The sequence below is a fragment of the Nothobranchius furzeri genome, chromosome 13 (assembly GCF_043380555.1).
Source record: "Nothobranchius furzeri strain GRZ-AD chromosome 13, NfurGRZ-RIMD1, whole genome shotgun sequence".
NCBI classification, from domain to species: Eukaryota; Metazoa; Chordata; class Actinopteri; order Cyprinodontiformes; family Nothobranchiidae; genus Nothobranchius; species Nothobranchius furzeri.
This window is the reverse complement of record NC_091753.1, coordinates 60,384,583-60,397,467: the sequence shown is the minus strand read 5'-3', so window position 1 is coordinate 60,397,467 and position 12,885 is coordinate 60,384,583. Positions and strand designations below refer to the sequence as shown.

Here is a 12,885-nt window from a genome sequence, read left to right as displayed (position 1 = left end):
AATTCCCACCTCCGACAGAACTTCCAAAATGTTCCGGGGGAGGCGGGGGACATTGAGTCTGAATGGACCCTGTTCCATGCCTCCATTGTTGAGGCGGGACCGGAGCTGTGGTCGCAGGATCGTCTGTGCCTGTCGTGGTGGCAACCCCGAACCCGCTGGTGGACACCGGCGGTTAGGGATGCTGTCAAGCTGAAGAAAGAGTCCTATCAGGTCTTTTTGGCCTGTGGGACTCCAGAGGCAGCTGACGGGTACCGGCAGTCCAAGCGGAACGCGGCTCGGGGGGTCGCCGAGGCAAAAACCCGGGCTGGAGGAGGAGTTCAGTGAGACCATGGAGCAAGACTTCCGTACGGCTTCGAGGAGATTCTGGTCCACCATCCGGCGCCTCGGGGGGGGAAAGCAGTGTGCTACCAACACTATCTAGAGTGGGGACGGTGTGCTGCTGACCTCTACTCAGGACGTTGTGGATCGGTGGGCAGAATACTTCGAAGACCTCCTCAATCCCACTGACAGGTCTTCCAGTGAGGAAGCAGAGTCTGGGGACTTTGGGTTGGCCTCTCAAATCTCTGGTGCTGAGGTCACTGAGGTGGTTAAAAGCTCCTCTGTGGCAAGACTCCAGGGGTGGATGAGATCCGCCCGGAGTTCCTTAAGGCTCTGGATGTTGTGGGGCTGTGTTGGCTGACCCGGCTCTGCAATATCGCATAGACATCGGGGGCAGTCCCACTGAACTGGCAGATCAGGGTGGTGGTCCCCTTATTTAAAAAGGGGGACGGCAGGGTGTGTTCCAACTACAGGGGGATCACACTCCTGAGCCTTCCTGGTAAGGTCTATTCAGGATTCTGGAGAGGAGGGTCCGTCGGATTGTTGAACCTCAGATTCAGGAGGAGCAATGTGGTTTTGGTCCTGGCCGTGGAACACTGGACCAGCTCTAGACCCTTAGGGGGATCCTGGAGGGTGCGTGGGAATTTGTCCAACCAGTCTACATGTGTTTTGTGGATTTGGAGAAGGCGTTTGACCGCGTCCCTCGGGGGGCCCTGTGGGGGGTGCTCCAGGAGTATGGGGTACCAGGCCCTCTGATACGGGCGGTTAGGTCCCTGTATGACCGGTGTCAGAGTGTGGTCCGCATTGCCGGCAGTAAGTCGGGCTCGGTCCCAGTGAGAGTTGGACTCCGCCAAGGCTGCCCTTTGTCACCGATCCTGTTCGTAGCTCTTATGGACAGGATTTCTAGGTGCAGCCAATGTGTGGAGGGCATCCGTTTTGGTGGCCTGAGGATCGGGTCTCTGGTCTGTCGTGGTAAAGAGAGAGCTGAGTCACAAGGCACAGCTCTAGATTTACCGGTCGATCTACGTTCCTACCCTTGCCTATGGTCATGAGCTTTGGGTAGAGACCGAAAGAACGAGATCGCGGATACAAGCGGCCGAAATGAGTTTTCCCCACAGTGTCTGGGCTCTCCCTTAGAGATAGGGTGAGAAGCTCGGTCATCCGGGAGGGGCTCAGAGTAGACCCGCTGCTCCTCCACATTGAGAGGAGCCAGTTGAGGTGGCTCAGACATCTAGTTAGGACGCCTCCCTGGTGAGGTTTTCCAGGCATGTCTAACTGTGAGGAGACTTAAAGAATGACCCAGGACACGGTGGAGGGACTATGTCTCTCACCTGTCCAAGGAACGCTTTAGGATTCCCCCGGAGGAGCTGGCCCAAGTGGCTGGGGAGAGGGAAGTCTGGGCCTCTCAGGTTAGGCTGCTGCCCCCGCGACCCGACTCCGGATAAGCGGATGAAAATGGGTGGATGGATGATAATGAATGAATGAATGAATGGATGGATGTTAGTTTCCTGTTTTTAGCCAACAAACGTTTTCTCTTTATTTGAATGACGACAGCAGTTTTATGGTTGTGTTCAGCTCCTTGGTCATGGGAGGCGCTTAAGAAATAAACGATAAGCTGCATTACATCCATGGTTTCAAAGGAAAACGACTCAAACACTAGTCTTCATTACTTTGTGGTTGCATGGGGGTTAAAGGTTAGAGCTAGCTTAATGTTCCAACGTACCATAGCTAGAGATATACTGTGGGGATAAAAACGACGGGAGTGCTTCTGTTACATTTGTCTAAAAACCTCCGCCAACAACACATCTCAGACCAAAACCACCATCAGATCATCCGGTGGTCGTCTGTCCGAACCGCCGCACCTCCCTGGGTCCTCCGCTCATCACACACTCACATGGTCAGCACCAGAACACCGCTGTGAGAGAGGACCTCCGCTCAACAACACCACAGAAGGAGAAACAGCCGGCTGCTACTGCTTCAGCTGGGGCTGGGCGATAACAAATAAACTAGTAAATCGTACGATAGATGAGAATGATGTCAACTTTTCCAGCCTTGATATATCGGTTTAAGTCAGACACGTGACCTGCATGTCGACCACACCCCCTTAGCGCCATTTTAGGTGTATGACCCGCACTGCTGGGGGAAGCTGCAGCAGAACAAGAGACTAAAGGACAAACGCATCGCTGGTAGGTTCACAAACCGTCTACCATCAATAACATAGATCTCTACGATCTCGAAGGAAACAAACGGAGCTCAGACGTTTCTTTACTGCTGATCACATTCCACCTGAGTAAGCATAATAAAGGTTTGATCATTTGTTATCGTCCCAGGTCTTCCTTCAGCTTTAGGACAAACTACCAGGTCTACCTTCAGCTCTAGGACAAACTACCAGGTCTTCCTTCAGCTTTAGGACAAACTACCAGGTCTTCCTTCAGCTTTAGGACAAACTGCCAGGTCTTCCTTCAGCTTTAGGACAAACTACCAGGTCTTCCATCAGCTTTAGGACAAACTACCAGGTCTTCCATCAGATTTAGGACAAACTACCAGGTCTTCCTTCAGCTTTAGGACAAACTACCAGGTCTTCCATCAGCTTTAGGACAAACTACCAGGTCTACATTCAGCTTTAGGACAAACTACCAGGTCTTCCATCAGCTTTAAGACAAACTACCAGGTCTACATTCAGCTTTAGGACAAACTACCAGGTCTTCCTTCAGCTTTAGGACAAATACCAGGTCTACCTTCAGCTTTAGGACAAACTACCAGGTCTTCCTTCAGCTTTAGGACAAACTACCAGAGTCCCAAAAAGAAAAACAGCATTTGAAGTTGCGGACAACAGAAGACGTTTGGATCTAGAAAGCAGAGGACGTGTGTGGCATCGTGGGTTTGGTACGGGGTGGCGTGGGCTACAGCAGCTTGAACCCGCTCTAGTTTGGCGTTTAACCGTTCCTTAACCCTGTTGTAGTGAGATTACTCTGTATCGTCCACCAGGGGGCAGCAGACATGTCTAACCTCCCAGAGGAGCCCTGTCTGAAGGGTACCTCCGCTCTGCTCTCTCTCTCTTCTTCAGAGCGCTGTCCAGGTTCTGCAGCTGCTCCTCCAGCTTCTCACACAGCATCTTCTAGAGCAGACAAACACAAAGCTGCTGTTAGTAGATCAGGGCCGCGTGAAGACGACCGGTACGGCGTGGTGGTTCTGCGTGCGTCTCACGTGCTGACACGGCGGACAGAACCACTCTCCATCCGGGATCAGCATGAGCGGTGGCCTCAGACAGGCGGTGTGGTATCCGCCATCACACGAGTCACACAGCAGGATCTGAGGAACACACGAAGGTCGTGGAGTGAGCCCACCTTCATCACCTGTCTGATCTCTGAGGGGAAGGGGCGGGTCTTACCAGTTCTGGGTGGTTGGGGAGGCCACAGTGAGTGCAGGCGTCTTCTCGGGGAACCTCCTCTGATTTATACAACTCTTCCTCTGAATGGCTGCCTCCCTCCTCCTCCTCCTCCTCCTCCTCCTCTCCTGCCGTCCTGCCGCTGTCCTGCAGGTCTTCGTCAGGTCTGCGTCTCTTTGAGCGGACGACGGTCCACCGCGGTCGGCCGTGTCTCCGTTTCCCCTGAAACGAAAGCCAAAACGGACCCGATAGAACCAAAAGGGACAGATTGGTCCAGCCTCCCTTCAGCAGCAGGTTACCCTTCGTTTCCTGAGTTTCCCAGCAGGTCCACAGGTTCTGCGTGGCTCCTCTTCATCACCTTCGTCCTCCTCCTCTACCTCCCTGGTTCGGACGGGAAGAGCCGGTTTTGTCTGCAGTTTCTTCCTCTGGCTCTCGGCCACCTTTGCGCTCAGCCGGCAGCTTGGCAAAGCAGAGGATCTTAAAGGAAAAGGGTGAACTGAGGTGAGAATCGGCCGTGTGTGACGCTAAAGCGATTCCTCGTGGATCCTCACGTACCTGCAGATCCTCACGGATCTCCTCAGAGACCTCCCTTCCTCCTGCTCCTCTGGCTCTCGCGCCTTTCCTCCCTTTCTCCTTAACTTGTTTCTCCTGTGAGGAGGAATCTTGATCTTTAAGCGGATTCCCTCCTTCTGGAGCTCTGAAGACACCTCCTCCAGAGGGTTCTGTTTAGGTTCTGATCCAAACTGGAGGTTCTTGGTGCTAACTCGACCGTTCAGCCCCCCTCCCCGTTTCACAGATGAAACCGAGCTGCTTGATTCCACCACTTTTTCTCCCGTCACCCTCGGATCCTCATCCTTCTGCTGAGGACTTCCTGCATCCCTCGTCTCCTCCGACTCCTTCGTAGCCGCTTTGTCCCGGTTCTCCTCCTGCCGTCTCCTTGGTTGTGGCGTTGCAGACGGAGAGGTGATCCCAACAGAATCCGCGCTCCTTTCTGAGGCTTCAGGAGCTCCGTCGGGTTGACAGGATGACTGCTTTAGGAGCTTCTCATCCCCCATCCCTGCATGAGGAGGAAGAAAGGGAGGTGCTGGTGTCGCCCCCCCTTCAGGAGGTCCCTTCCTCACCAGCACGGACTTCCGGGTCAGCTCCTTGTCCTCCTCCACCACCCTGGTCCTGTGGAGTTCTGGGCTCGGCCCGTTTTGTTCCTGCTGCTCAGCACCAGTGGCTCGGTGGTACTCAGACGGGCCGCGGATGACTCCGACGTGGCTGACAGCTCCAGCCTGACCTTTCACCCCTACGACACCGTTTTGTCCCTCCTTCAGAGGCAGATGAGAAGCTCTGCCATTGGTCAGTTCCTGCCTCTGCGCGGAGACGAGCAGCTGCTGCTGCGAGGACGCTGGACTTCCTGGAGGTGCTTTTTCACGTCCGTCTTGACTGTGGATCACGGCGGGGTTACAGACGATGATGCTGCTGCTGTTGCTAAGGTGGTTGCTATGGAAGCTATCGGCAAGCTTCAGATCCCTCTTCTTCAGTGGTATCTTGGCCTGCTGGTTGCTCCTGACAACGGCTCGCTCTGCTTCTTCTACCAGGTTGACTTTTGTCAGAACCACGCTGGGCGCCATGACAACGGGCACGGCGTTCTGGGCCTCGTCCTTGAGCTCCTGTTTGATGGCGGTGATGGTGCTAACACGGTTATCGAAGGCGGCGGGTCTGAGCTCCGTCTTCTCCTTCACCTCCATGTCTTCCAGTTTGATGGGCGTCGCGTCGTCCCGCTTCACGTCTGAAACACAGAAACTCGAGCGTCACACAGAGCCTCTCACGGGTTTCTGAGTCCTACGCTGGGTACCTTCTTTAAGCCGTTCCTCCTCCGTGTGGCTTCGTTCTTCTGAGGTCTGGGGCGGTTTGGAGCAGCAGAGTCCAGACTCTCCTTCACCTGCAGCTTCACATGAAACACACCAGAGTGGGCGGAGTCAGGACTTCAGCTTTTACTTTAAATGACGTATTCAGGAGAGACCCGACCCTCGTTTTGACGTCGTTTCTGAACAGTATTTAATAAAGTTGGCTCTGATTCTAGGAGCTGAACTTTAACGTTTACTTCCTGTCTGGAGAGCCAGGAGGACGAGCACGTACCCGTGTCCTTGGCTGCAGGGCTGTTACTCCTGGATCCTGCCTGGTTCTGATTCCGACTCTGGTTTGGGCCAACCTGAGCCCTCAGCAGCTCCACAGCCTCGGCCAGGTCATTCCGGGTCCTGCCGAACCAGAACCAGGTGAGTCCAGAAACCTTCCAAACAAAAACACCACTCATGTCTGAGAGGCGGGCAGAGGTGCAACCTGACGATGCATTTCCAGGTGGATCCGTCCAGATCATCCTGCTCCTCCGTGAACAGTCGGATGTTCTGCTCATGGTCCAGTTGGAGCCAGTACATCAGGCCCTGCCGGTCCCGACCAACTGGCTGCAGACGCATCTTCTCTGGGTCCTCGTCGTTCACAAACGTCTTAAACTTCAAGTTCTCATCAAACTGGCACTCACACAGGTACTGGAGGAGACACAACAGGAGGAGGTTCATGCAGACGTTCTGTGGCGCAGACCCAGAAGGTCCAGTTCTAAAGACGGTATACTTTTAGGATGCTGGACTTGCACTCCATCGACATCTCCTGGTAGCCCTTCTGTTCCAGCTCCCAGGCCCACGTACTGTTCAGCTCCTGGCAAACCTGCAGGACACAGCCAAGCCTTTGATCAGGACTCCTCTGGATCCACACGTTTACTCAGCTGCAGGAAAACTGCTCACCTTGGCCAGGTACTTCTCCCAGCGGTCAGTGGTCACGGATCTCCCCAGCTTCCTGAGCAGCTTCACGTGGAGCTCCACCAGAGGTTTAGGGACTAGAAACAGAAACAACGATTCAGCTTCAGGTCACTTCACATGAGATGGTCTCGGTTAAATGCTGCCTTCATGTGACGAGGATGTTTTAAACGGTTTTGTCTGAATAGAACAGACGCCTGGTCTCATTTTCCCCACAAAGAAAAACGAAACACGTTTAATAACGATCAGATTCTGAAACACCGGCCAAACTAAGCAGAGCGGCTTTATTCCACTTTCCCAGTAAGAATCCAAAAACCATTAAACATGGCTGAATGGCTGGTTTAGCATAGGCGCCTCGGGGGGCTGTAGAGCCCTACAAGGTCCCGAACTGCTTCTCAGGTTTTTGAGGCTCCTTTCAGCAGCTGAAAACTTACATGTCGGTTGGTTTTTATCCCGGAGTTTTGTGACCATTAATGATCGTTTTTATTGACGTGTTTTAAACAGAATCCACGTTTTTATGCATGCGAGTGTGTCCGTTACTAGTGTATTATAACGTACAGCTTATTCCTACTGATGCACGTGTTTACTCTGCACGCAGAAGACAACAACATCTTCAGCCTCGTAAACAAACCAAACCAGCCCGGACGATGATATAATGTGAGGCTTTTACGGAGTCCTTTCATTTGTGGGAAATTCCACTGTTCCTGCTGCTTCGGTAAACCAACTGAAATTAAGTAGAAGTCCTTTCATCTCGGGTCCAGAATCCAAATGTAGAATAAAATATGAATCACGTGTGAACCCCAACATTTACAGCAAACATGTCAGCTGTTACGTATAATTTGGTTTTAGGGACTAAAAATGTGTTTTCGATGCTAAACCAGACAAGTTAGCTAGCCCGTAGGAGCTGTGGCAAACGTAACGCGGGAAATCGTGTTTAGATAAACTACGATGATGAAAATCAATAAAAATATTCGTTTTATTTAAAAACTTGAGTGGATCTTTTAAGCTAACTCGTTAGCCAAGTCTAATGCGCATGTCCAGAATTTTTTTCTCTCCCCAGAAAAAAATGACATCCAGTGTTTTTTGGGCGACGGTAGCTTTGTGGGTCTTGACAGCTGCGCCAAACACCGACCGGACCGGAGAGACAACGACGTGTTCGTGACCGAACAGCCACTGTGCAGAAGACCGGGAGCTGCCGGTGACGGGAGGCCGGTTAAAACTCCACCTGACAAGGCTCCAAAGCCAACCGGTGACGCTCAGAGCCGCATCGTTACGTTTACAGCATAAACATTACCGATGAGTTTCTACTAACTACCGATTACAAGCTCCCGCGTGTTCCCGGTTCCATAAACTTTAACGCGCACGCCTCTCCATCACGTTTCCTCTCCAACCAACCCCGGTTCTGACCCGGGTCGGTACTACACGGCGGTTTGGTACCGGGTCCGGGTGTGAAGCCGCCCACCCGGGCCACACAGACAGTTTCCATCACACTCCTCCTGAACATCACCATGATGATGATGGCCCCTTCGGTCGGTGTCGCAGCTTTCTTTCTCCTTCCAACGGCGCTCACCTGCCGACGTGTCTCGAAGGTACCTCTCCATCTGCAGGAACGTGAGCTCGGGGAGGTCCAGCGCCGGTCCGTACCGCTCCATAAACGAACAGACCTCCGCGAAGCTCGGGCAGAGCGGCGGGCCGGAGTTTGTCACCACCGCCGGAGCAGCCATCTTTCCTGGCGAACAGAAACGGGAGGGGAGGGCTCGCAGCTCGGATGCGACTGTGCGCGAATGAAATGAATGGAGGATCCGCCGGCGTCAAGATGGAGGCTCAGAGAGCACGGCACTTCCGGGAGGGATTTTCACAATAAAGGCAAGTAATGAGGTCGGCTTCATTTTTACTCAGATTTAAACGAAATCTTTTTCAAATAAAATAAATATTTAAATTCATTCTAAAACTCCGAACACCTCACAGTGTGAAAATCTGGAATATAATTGTTATTAGGGTTGTCACGATACTAAAATTTCAAACTCGCTTCGAAACTGGAAAAAAAACTTGATTTCGATACTATTTAAAAACACCAATTTATTGAACACGTTTATTCAAAAAATAACATTCCTCAATTCATATTGCAAAAATTAAATGTTAAGAATTAAGTGTGTAAAGTGCTTAAACCTTTCAAGTATCAGCATTTTTTAAAACGTGCATACAAAAACTGGCGAAAGTTAACACTTTAAATCATGAATTGTCTCACTATATATACACTATTTAATACATTTTTTTATACATTTAATTTTTAAAAAAGCGCCTTTCTGGTCACTCAAGGACACTGTACAGAATAAAAACACAAATCATTCAGTAAGTAAACATACATCAACAAACAATATTTGCAGAGTGATGTTTTGCTGCTTAAACTCTGTTTAAGGTGCATTTTTGTCATAAGATGTAATGCCATATGTTTTGTTCTGTACTTTTGAACAACTCTGTTGGTCAGTAAAGGGAGAAAACTAATTTCTCCACAGTAGGACAAAGGTACATCTACCGGTAATCTTAATAAAAACAGATTGGCGCACGGCAGTGACGTCATTAAAAGCGCCGGTTAGATTAGCCGCGGCTAGTCTGTTTACGCCTAGAAATCCCAGACTCGCTCCAAACGAACAGGGGAATCACGTTAATGATTCCTAACAAAACCTTTCGACATGAAGATGTTTTGGTGCAGATAATGTCTTATTTCGAGGCTGCACCATGGGTGCCCGTCCGCACCCGTTATATGGATATACACTGATGGCGATCCGCCGATGGATCTAAATACCCCGGGGAATCCAAGTAGCACCAAAGTTGTCAGCGTGAGTAAACAAACGTACTGCATGCTAGAGATTAAGTCCGGGTTGCAATAAACGGGAGTTTCCTTTAAGCACATAAGCGTGAATATACAACTACGTGTCGGACTTGGTATGCTAATGAAGTTGGGCTGTGAAGCGCCTCCCAAATTCGCTGTTTATGTTTTTGTTTATTTATTTGGCAGACAACACTTGGATCGGAGACAACTCGCGTGGGAAATTGCAATGTAGCCATGCGGCGTCGTCTTCTGTTTGTCTGGGAGGCGGAGGCTGCTTTACCTAAGAAGGCTGTGTATATGTGAGACTCCATAATATCGATACCACAGGGATGGAATATCTAATTTAGATACCACTTTTAGCATCGATTTATATCTAGGTATCGATTTTTTGACAACACTAATTGTTATCTACAGACTGAAACCAGGAGTGACCTGTTTTCAGGATTGCTTGTGTTTTTAATCTGTGTCTGCCACCATAAAGTGGATTACACGTGATCCTGAACTGGATTAAGGAGCAAGACTATGGATGTCTGATTGGCCATAAGAAGATGTATGTTGGCAAACAGAAACTGGTGAATGCTGGACAAGCAGCAAAACATTAAGCACACCTTTTAAAAATCTTTATGGCAGACTGATGGAGAAATTAGCCTTCTGGCCAAGTCAATACTACTGCTGCTACTACTAGTACTACTACTACTAATAATAATAATAATGGAGGTAACAGCTCTGGAGGTAAAGCAGGTTGCAGGATCGATCCGACTCCCGTTAGAGAATTCTGCTGTTGTGTCCTTGGGCAAGACACATAACCACCTTACCTGTTGGTGGTGGTCTGAGGGACTGCTGGTGCCTGTTCTCTGCAGCTTCGCCCGTCAGCACACCCCAGAGCAGCTGTGGCTACATCGTAGCTCATCACCAGCAGTGTGTGAATGGCTGAATGAGACACTGTAAAGTGCTTTGGAGTCCTGACTCTGAAATGTGCTATACAAGTGTGGGTCACTTATTTATCAATAATGAACTACTCTCCCTTCACGTGAAATGTACAGCTACAAATACGCTTTCCTGAGTTTTATTGTTTGAATGAAATGTTTGTTCTTCCGGTATAACTTACGTCACCTTGATGGAGCTCTGAGAAGTTTGGGAGGACCAGAGAGGGCGGCACAACGAGAATGCCCACAATTCAGCGCGACCAACACCAACATGTCTTCTCAGTTGTTTCCTCTCAACCCCCGACAGTTAGCTCACACTCCATCCGCCCTACACCCAGACGAAGGCAGCATGAATGCGTGGACGCAGTCTAACTTTAGTTTTTTTATGGTTCAGTTTTCAGCACGACGTTTGTCCAGCGGCTGCAGACCCGGAGACCGTCGAGACAGCGCCCTCTGAAGGATGACTGTGCAATTGCAACACATGCCCTTACATCACGTTTCATGTGTCAAATTGTGTTTAAAATGTTAAAATATCAGTTTTATTAAAGCAACATAAATGATTTACATCAAACTATTAAATAACAGTCTTGTTTAGTCTAACTGAAACATATATGTAGTTACTTTACATACACACAGTGGTGGTGCATATTTGGTATATGTGGGAAGTAAGCAGCCAGATTATTGTACTCTCATACTTTAAACTTATTTTTCTCACATCCATCCATGTTTATGGCTTGAGGATGAAACTATCTGATTTATATATTACATTGTTCCCGACTGACAAATGCATCAAACTGTTAGCCTTTTTGCTTGCTGCAAATATTTTTGTTTATCTGACCTGCAGGTTCATGCTCTACGTTTACCTCTGCACTGCAGTCAGGAATTAACCAGGACGTGGAAAAGATACTGACACACACACACACACACACACACACACACACACACACACACACACACACACACACACACACACACACACACACACAGGACAATGAATATTTATGAACAGCAATACAACTGTAAATATACCAGATTGTAGCCTTAGGCTAATCTGCAGTCCCCTGGCAGGTTAATGTTAAAAGAGATAAGACAGACAACGATTTACATTTGAAACAAAGAAAAAAAACTGTTAAGAACATATTTTACGAAAAAGACAAGAGTAAAAACAAATAAAACTGTCATCTATGATTGCATCTTTCTATGGTTACATCGTGATTTGTAAGTAAATATTCTATTTGGTGAGAGATGAACTTTATTGTATTTATCCTAGTGGATCTATAATTAAACGGGTAAACTAGTAGTAGCACATCCAACGTCAAAGAGAGTAAAAAGTTATTATCAGGAGAGAGAGAATTTTTAAGTGGTTAGCAGCAGTGTGCTAGACGATGGCCCCCTCCATGAGGCCACCACAGCTCAGCAGAACATCGTTGTAGCTTCTTCTGGGGATAAAAACACTTAGAGAGAAAATAAAGTTAACAGCTGAAATAGCAGAAAATAATACAGTTAAAGAGCAGACTGTAGAACTGTGTGTGTGTGTGTGTGTGTGTGTGTGTGTGTGTGTGTGTGTGTGTGTGTGTGTGTGTGTGTGTGCGTGCGTGTGCGTGTGTGTGTGTGTGTGTGTCTGTGTGTCTGTGTGCCGTCTTCTCGATCCCCAGTGAGTCGTGGAGGATGGCTGCTTATACTGAGCCAGGATTCTCTGGAGGTTTCTTCCTGTTAAAAGTGAGTTTTCCTCTCCACTGTCGCTGCATGCTTGCTTAGTATGAGGATTGCTGTATAGTCACTGACACTAGTCAGTGACTCGATGCAACCTGCTGTGATCCTCATATAGGAAACGTTATACTGATACTGTGTGAAGTGCCTTGAGACAACTCTTGTCGTGATTTGACACAATATAAATGAATTTGAATTGGATATATATGTAATGAAACCGAGGATTACAGTTCAATTAATGACCATAGACATAAGATCCATATCGAGTATGAGTCCCATCTAATGGACACTGGGTTATTTAAACCAGAAGATTGGATCTTTTTATTGCAGGGATTAGATAACCGTTACATGTTCACTCAGAGACAACAGAAGAGAGTCAAGTTTAAAATTTACGAATTTTATTACTAACAAATTAAACTAGACTGACTTTAAAACTAAATGTATGGTGTAACTAAAGTGGATGAGGCAGTGGATGGATGACGTGTGATGTAATTCAGAACCAGCAAATCCGACAAAGCGATTAGTTCTGACGGGAACTGACGATGTTGTTTTGCATTAAGCTTTGGTTAGCTTCAGAAACACATGAGACACCATTTGCCGGTCTACCTTTGCCTTCAGTGGAAGTCCTCTGTAGATCAGGAATATCGAGGTCCAGTGAACCCTCTCTGGAACCGAGCTGGTAGAAGAAGCCGCGGTTCCGATCAAACCCATCTTGAGTTACTTCCAGCACACGACACTTTTATTGGCGTCTGGTTAGACCCAAACCTGGGTCGGTGGATGGAACTTTTATTCTGAAAGGAGCTGTTATTGCCGCTGGTTGTTATAGCGACTGGATTTTTCAGCTTGTCTTTGGTTCTTTCGGTTAAAGAGTTTAGATAGGATTGGCCACTCCGTCACTTTCTCTGGAACGCT

General features: G+C 48.7%; 1 protein-coding gene across 9 annotated transcripts in view; it reads right to left on the bottom strand.

The window, feature by feature from the left end:
- The window catches only part of rsf1a (remodeling and spacing factor 1a), a 16,560-nt gene extending 5,823 nt beyond the window's left edge, over window positions 1-10,737 (bottom strand). For 5 of the 9 annotated variants that reach the window (XM_054742246.2, XM_054742250.2, XM_054742247.2 and 2 more), the window contains exons 1-11: window positions 8,012-8,387; window positions 6,493-6,584; window positions 6,323-6,415; window positions 6,035-6,240; window positions 5,834-5,952; window positions 5,550-5,642; window positions 4,262-5,483; window positions 4,006-4,183; window positions 3,710-3,928; window positions 3,526-3,630; window positions 3,357-3,436 (exon numbers count right to left, since the gene is read on the bottom strand). In XM_054742246.2, the coding sequence (XP_054598221.1) occupies window positions 3,357-3,436; window positions 3,526-3,630; window positions 3,710-3,928; window positions 4,006-4,183; window positions 4,262-5,483; window positions 5,550-5,642; window positions 5,834-5,952; window positions 6,035-6,240; window positions 6,323-6,415; window positions 6,493-6,584; window positions 8,012-8,228 (2,624 nt within the window). In that variant the 5' untranslated portion in view covers window positions 8,229-8,387. Of the gene's footprint in view, window positions 1-3,356; window positions 3,437-3,525; window positions 3,631-3,709; window positions 3,929-4,005; window positions 4,184-4,261; window positions 5,484-5,549; window positions 5,643-5,833; window positions 5,953-6,034; window positions 6,241-6,322; window positions 6,416-6,492; window positions 6,585-8,011; window positions 8,388-10,445 lie in introns of those variants that run through there. The other 4 variants (XM_054742252.2, XM_015950680.3, XM_054742253.2 and 1 more) reach the window with 3 other exon arrangements.
- Between the last annotated feature and the right edge of the window lie 2,148 nt (window positions 10,738-12,885).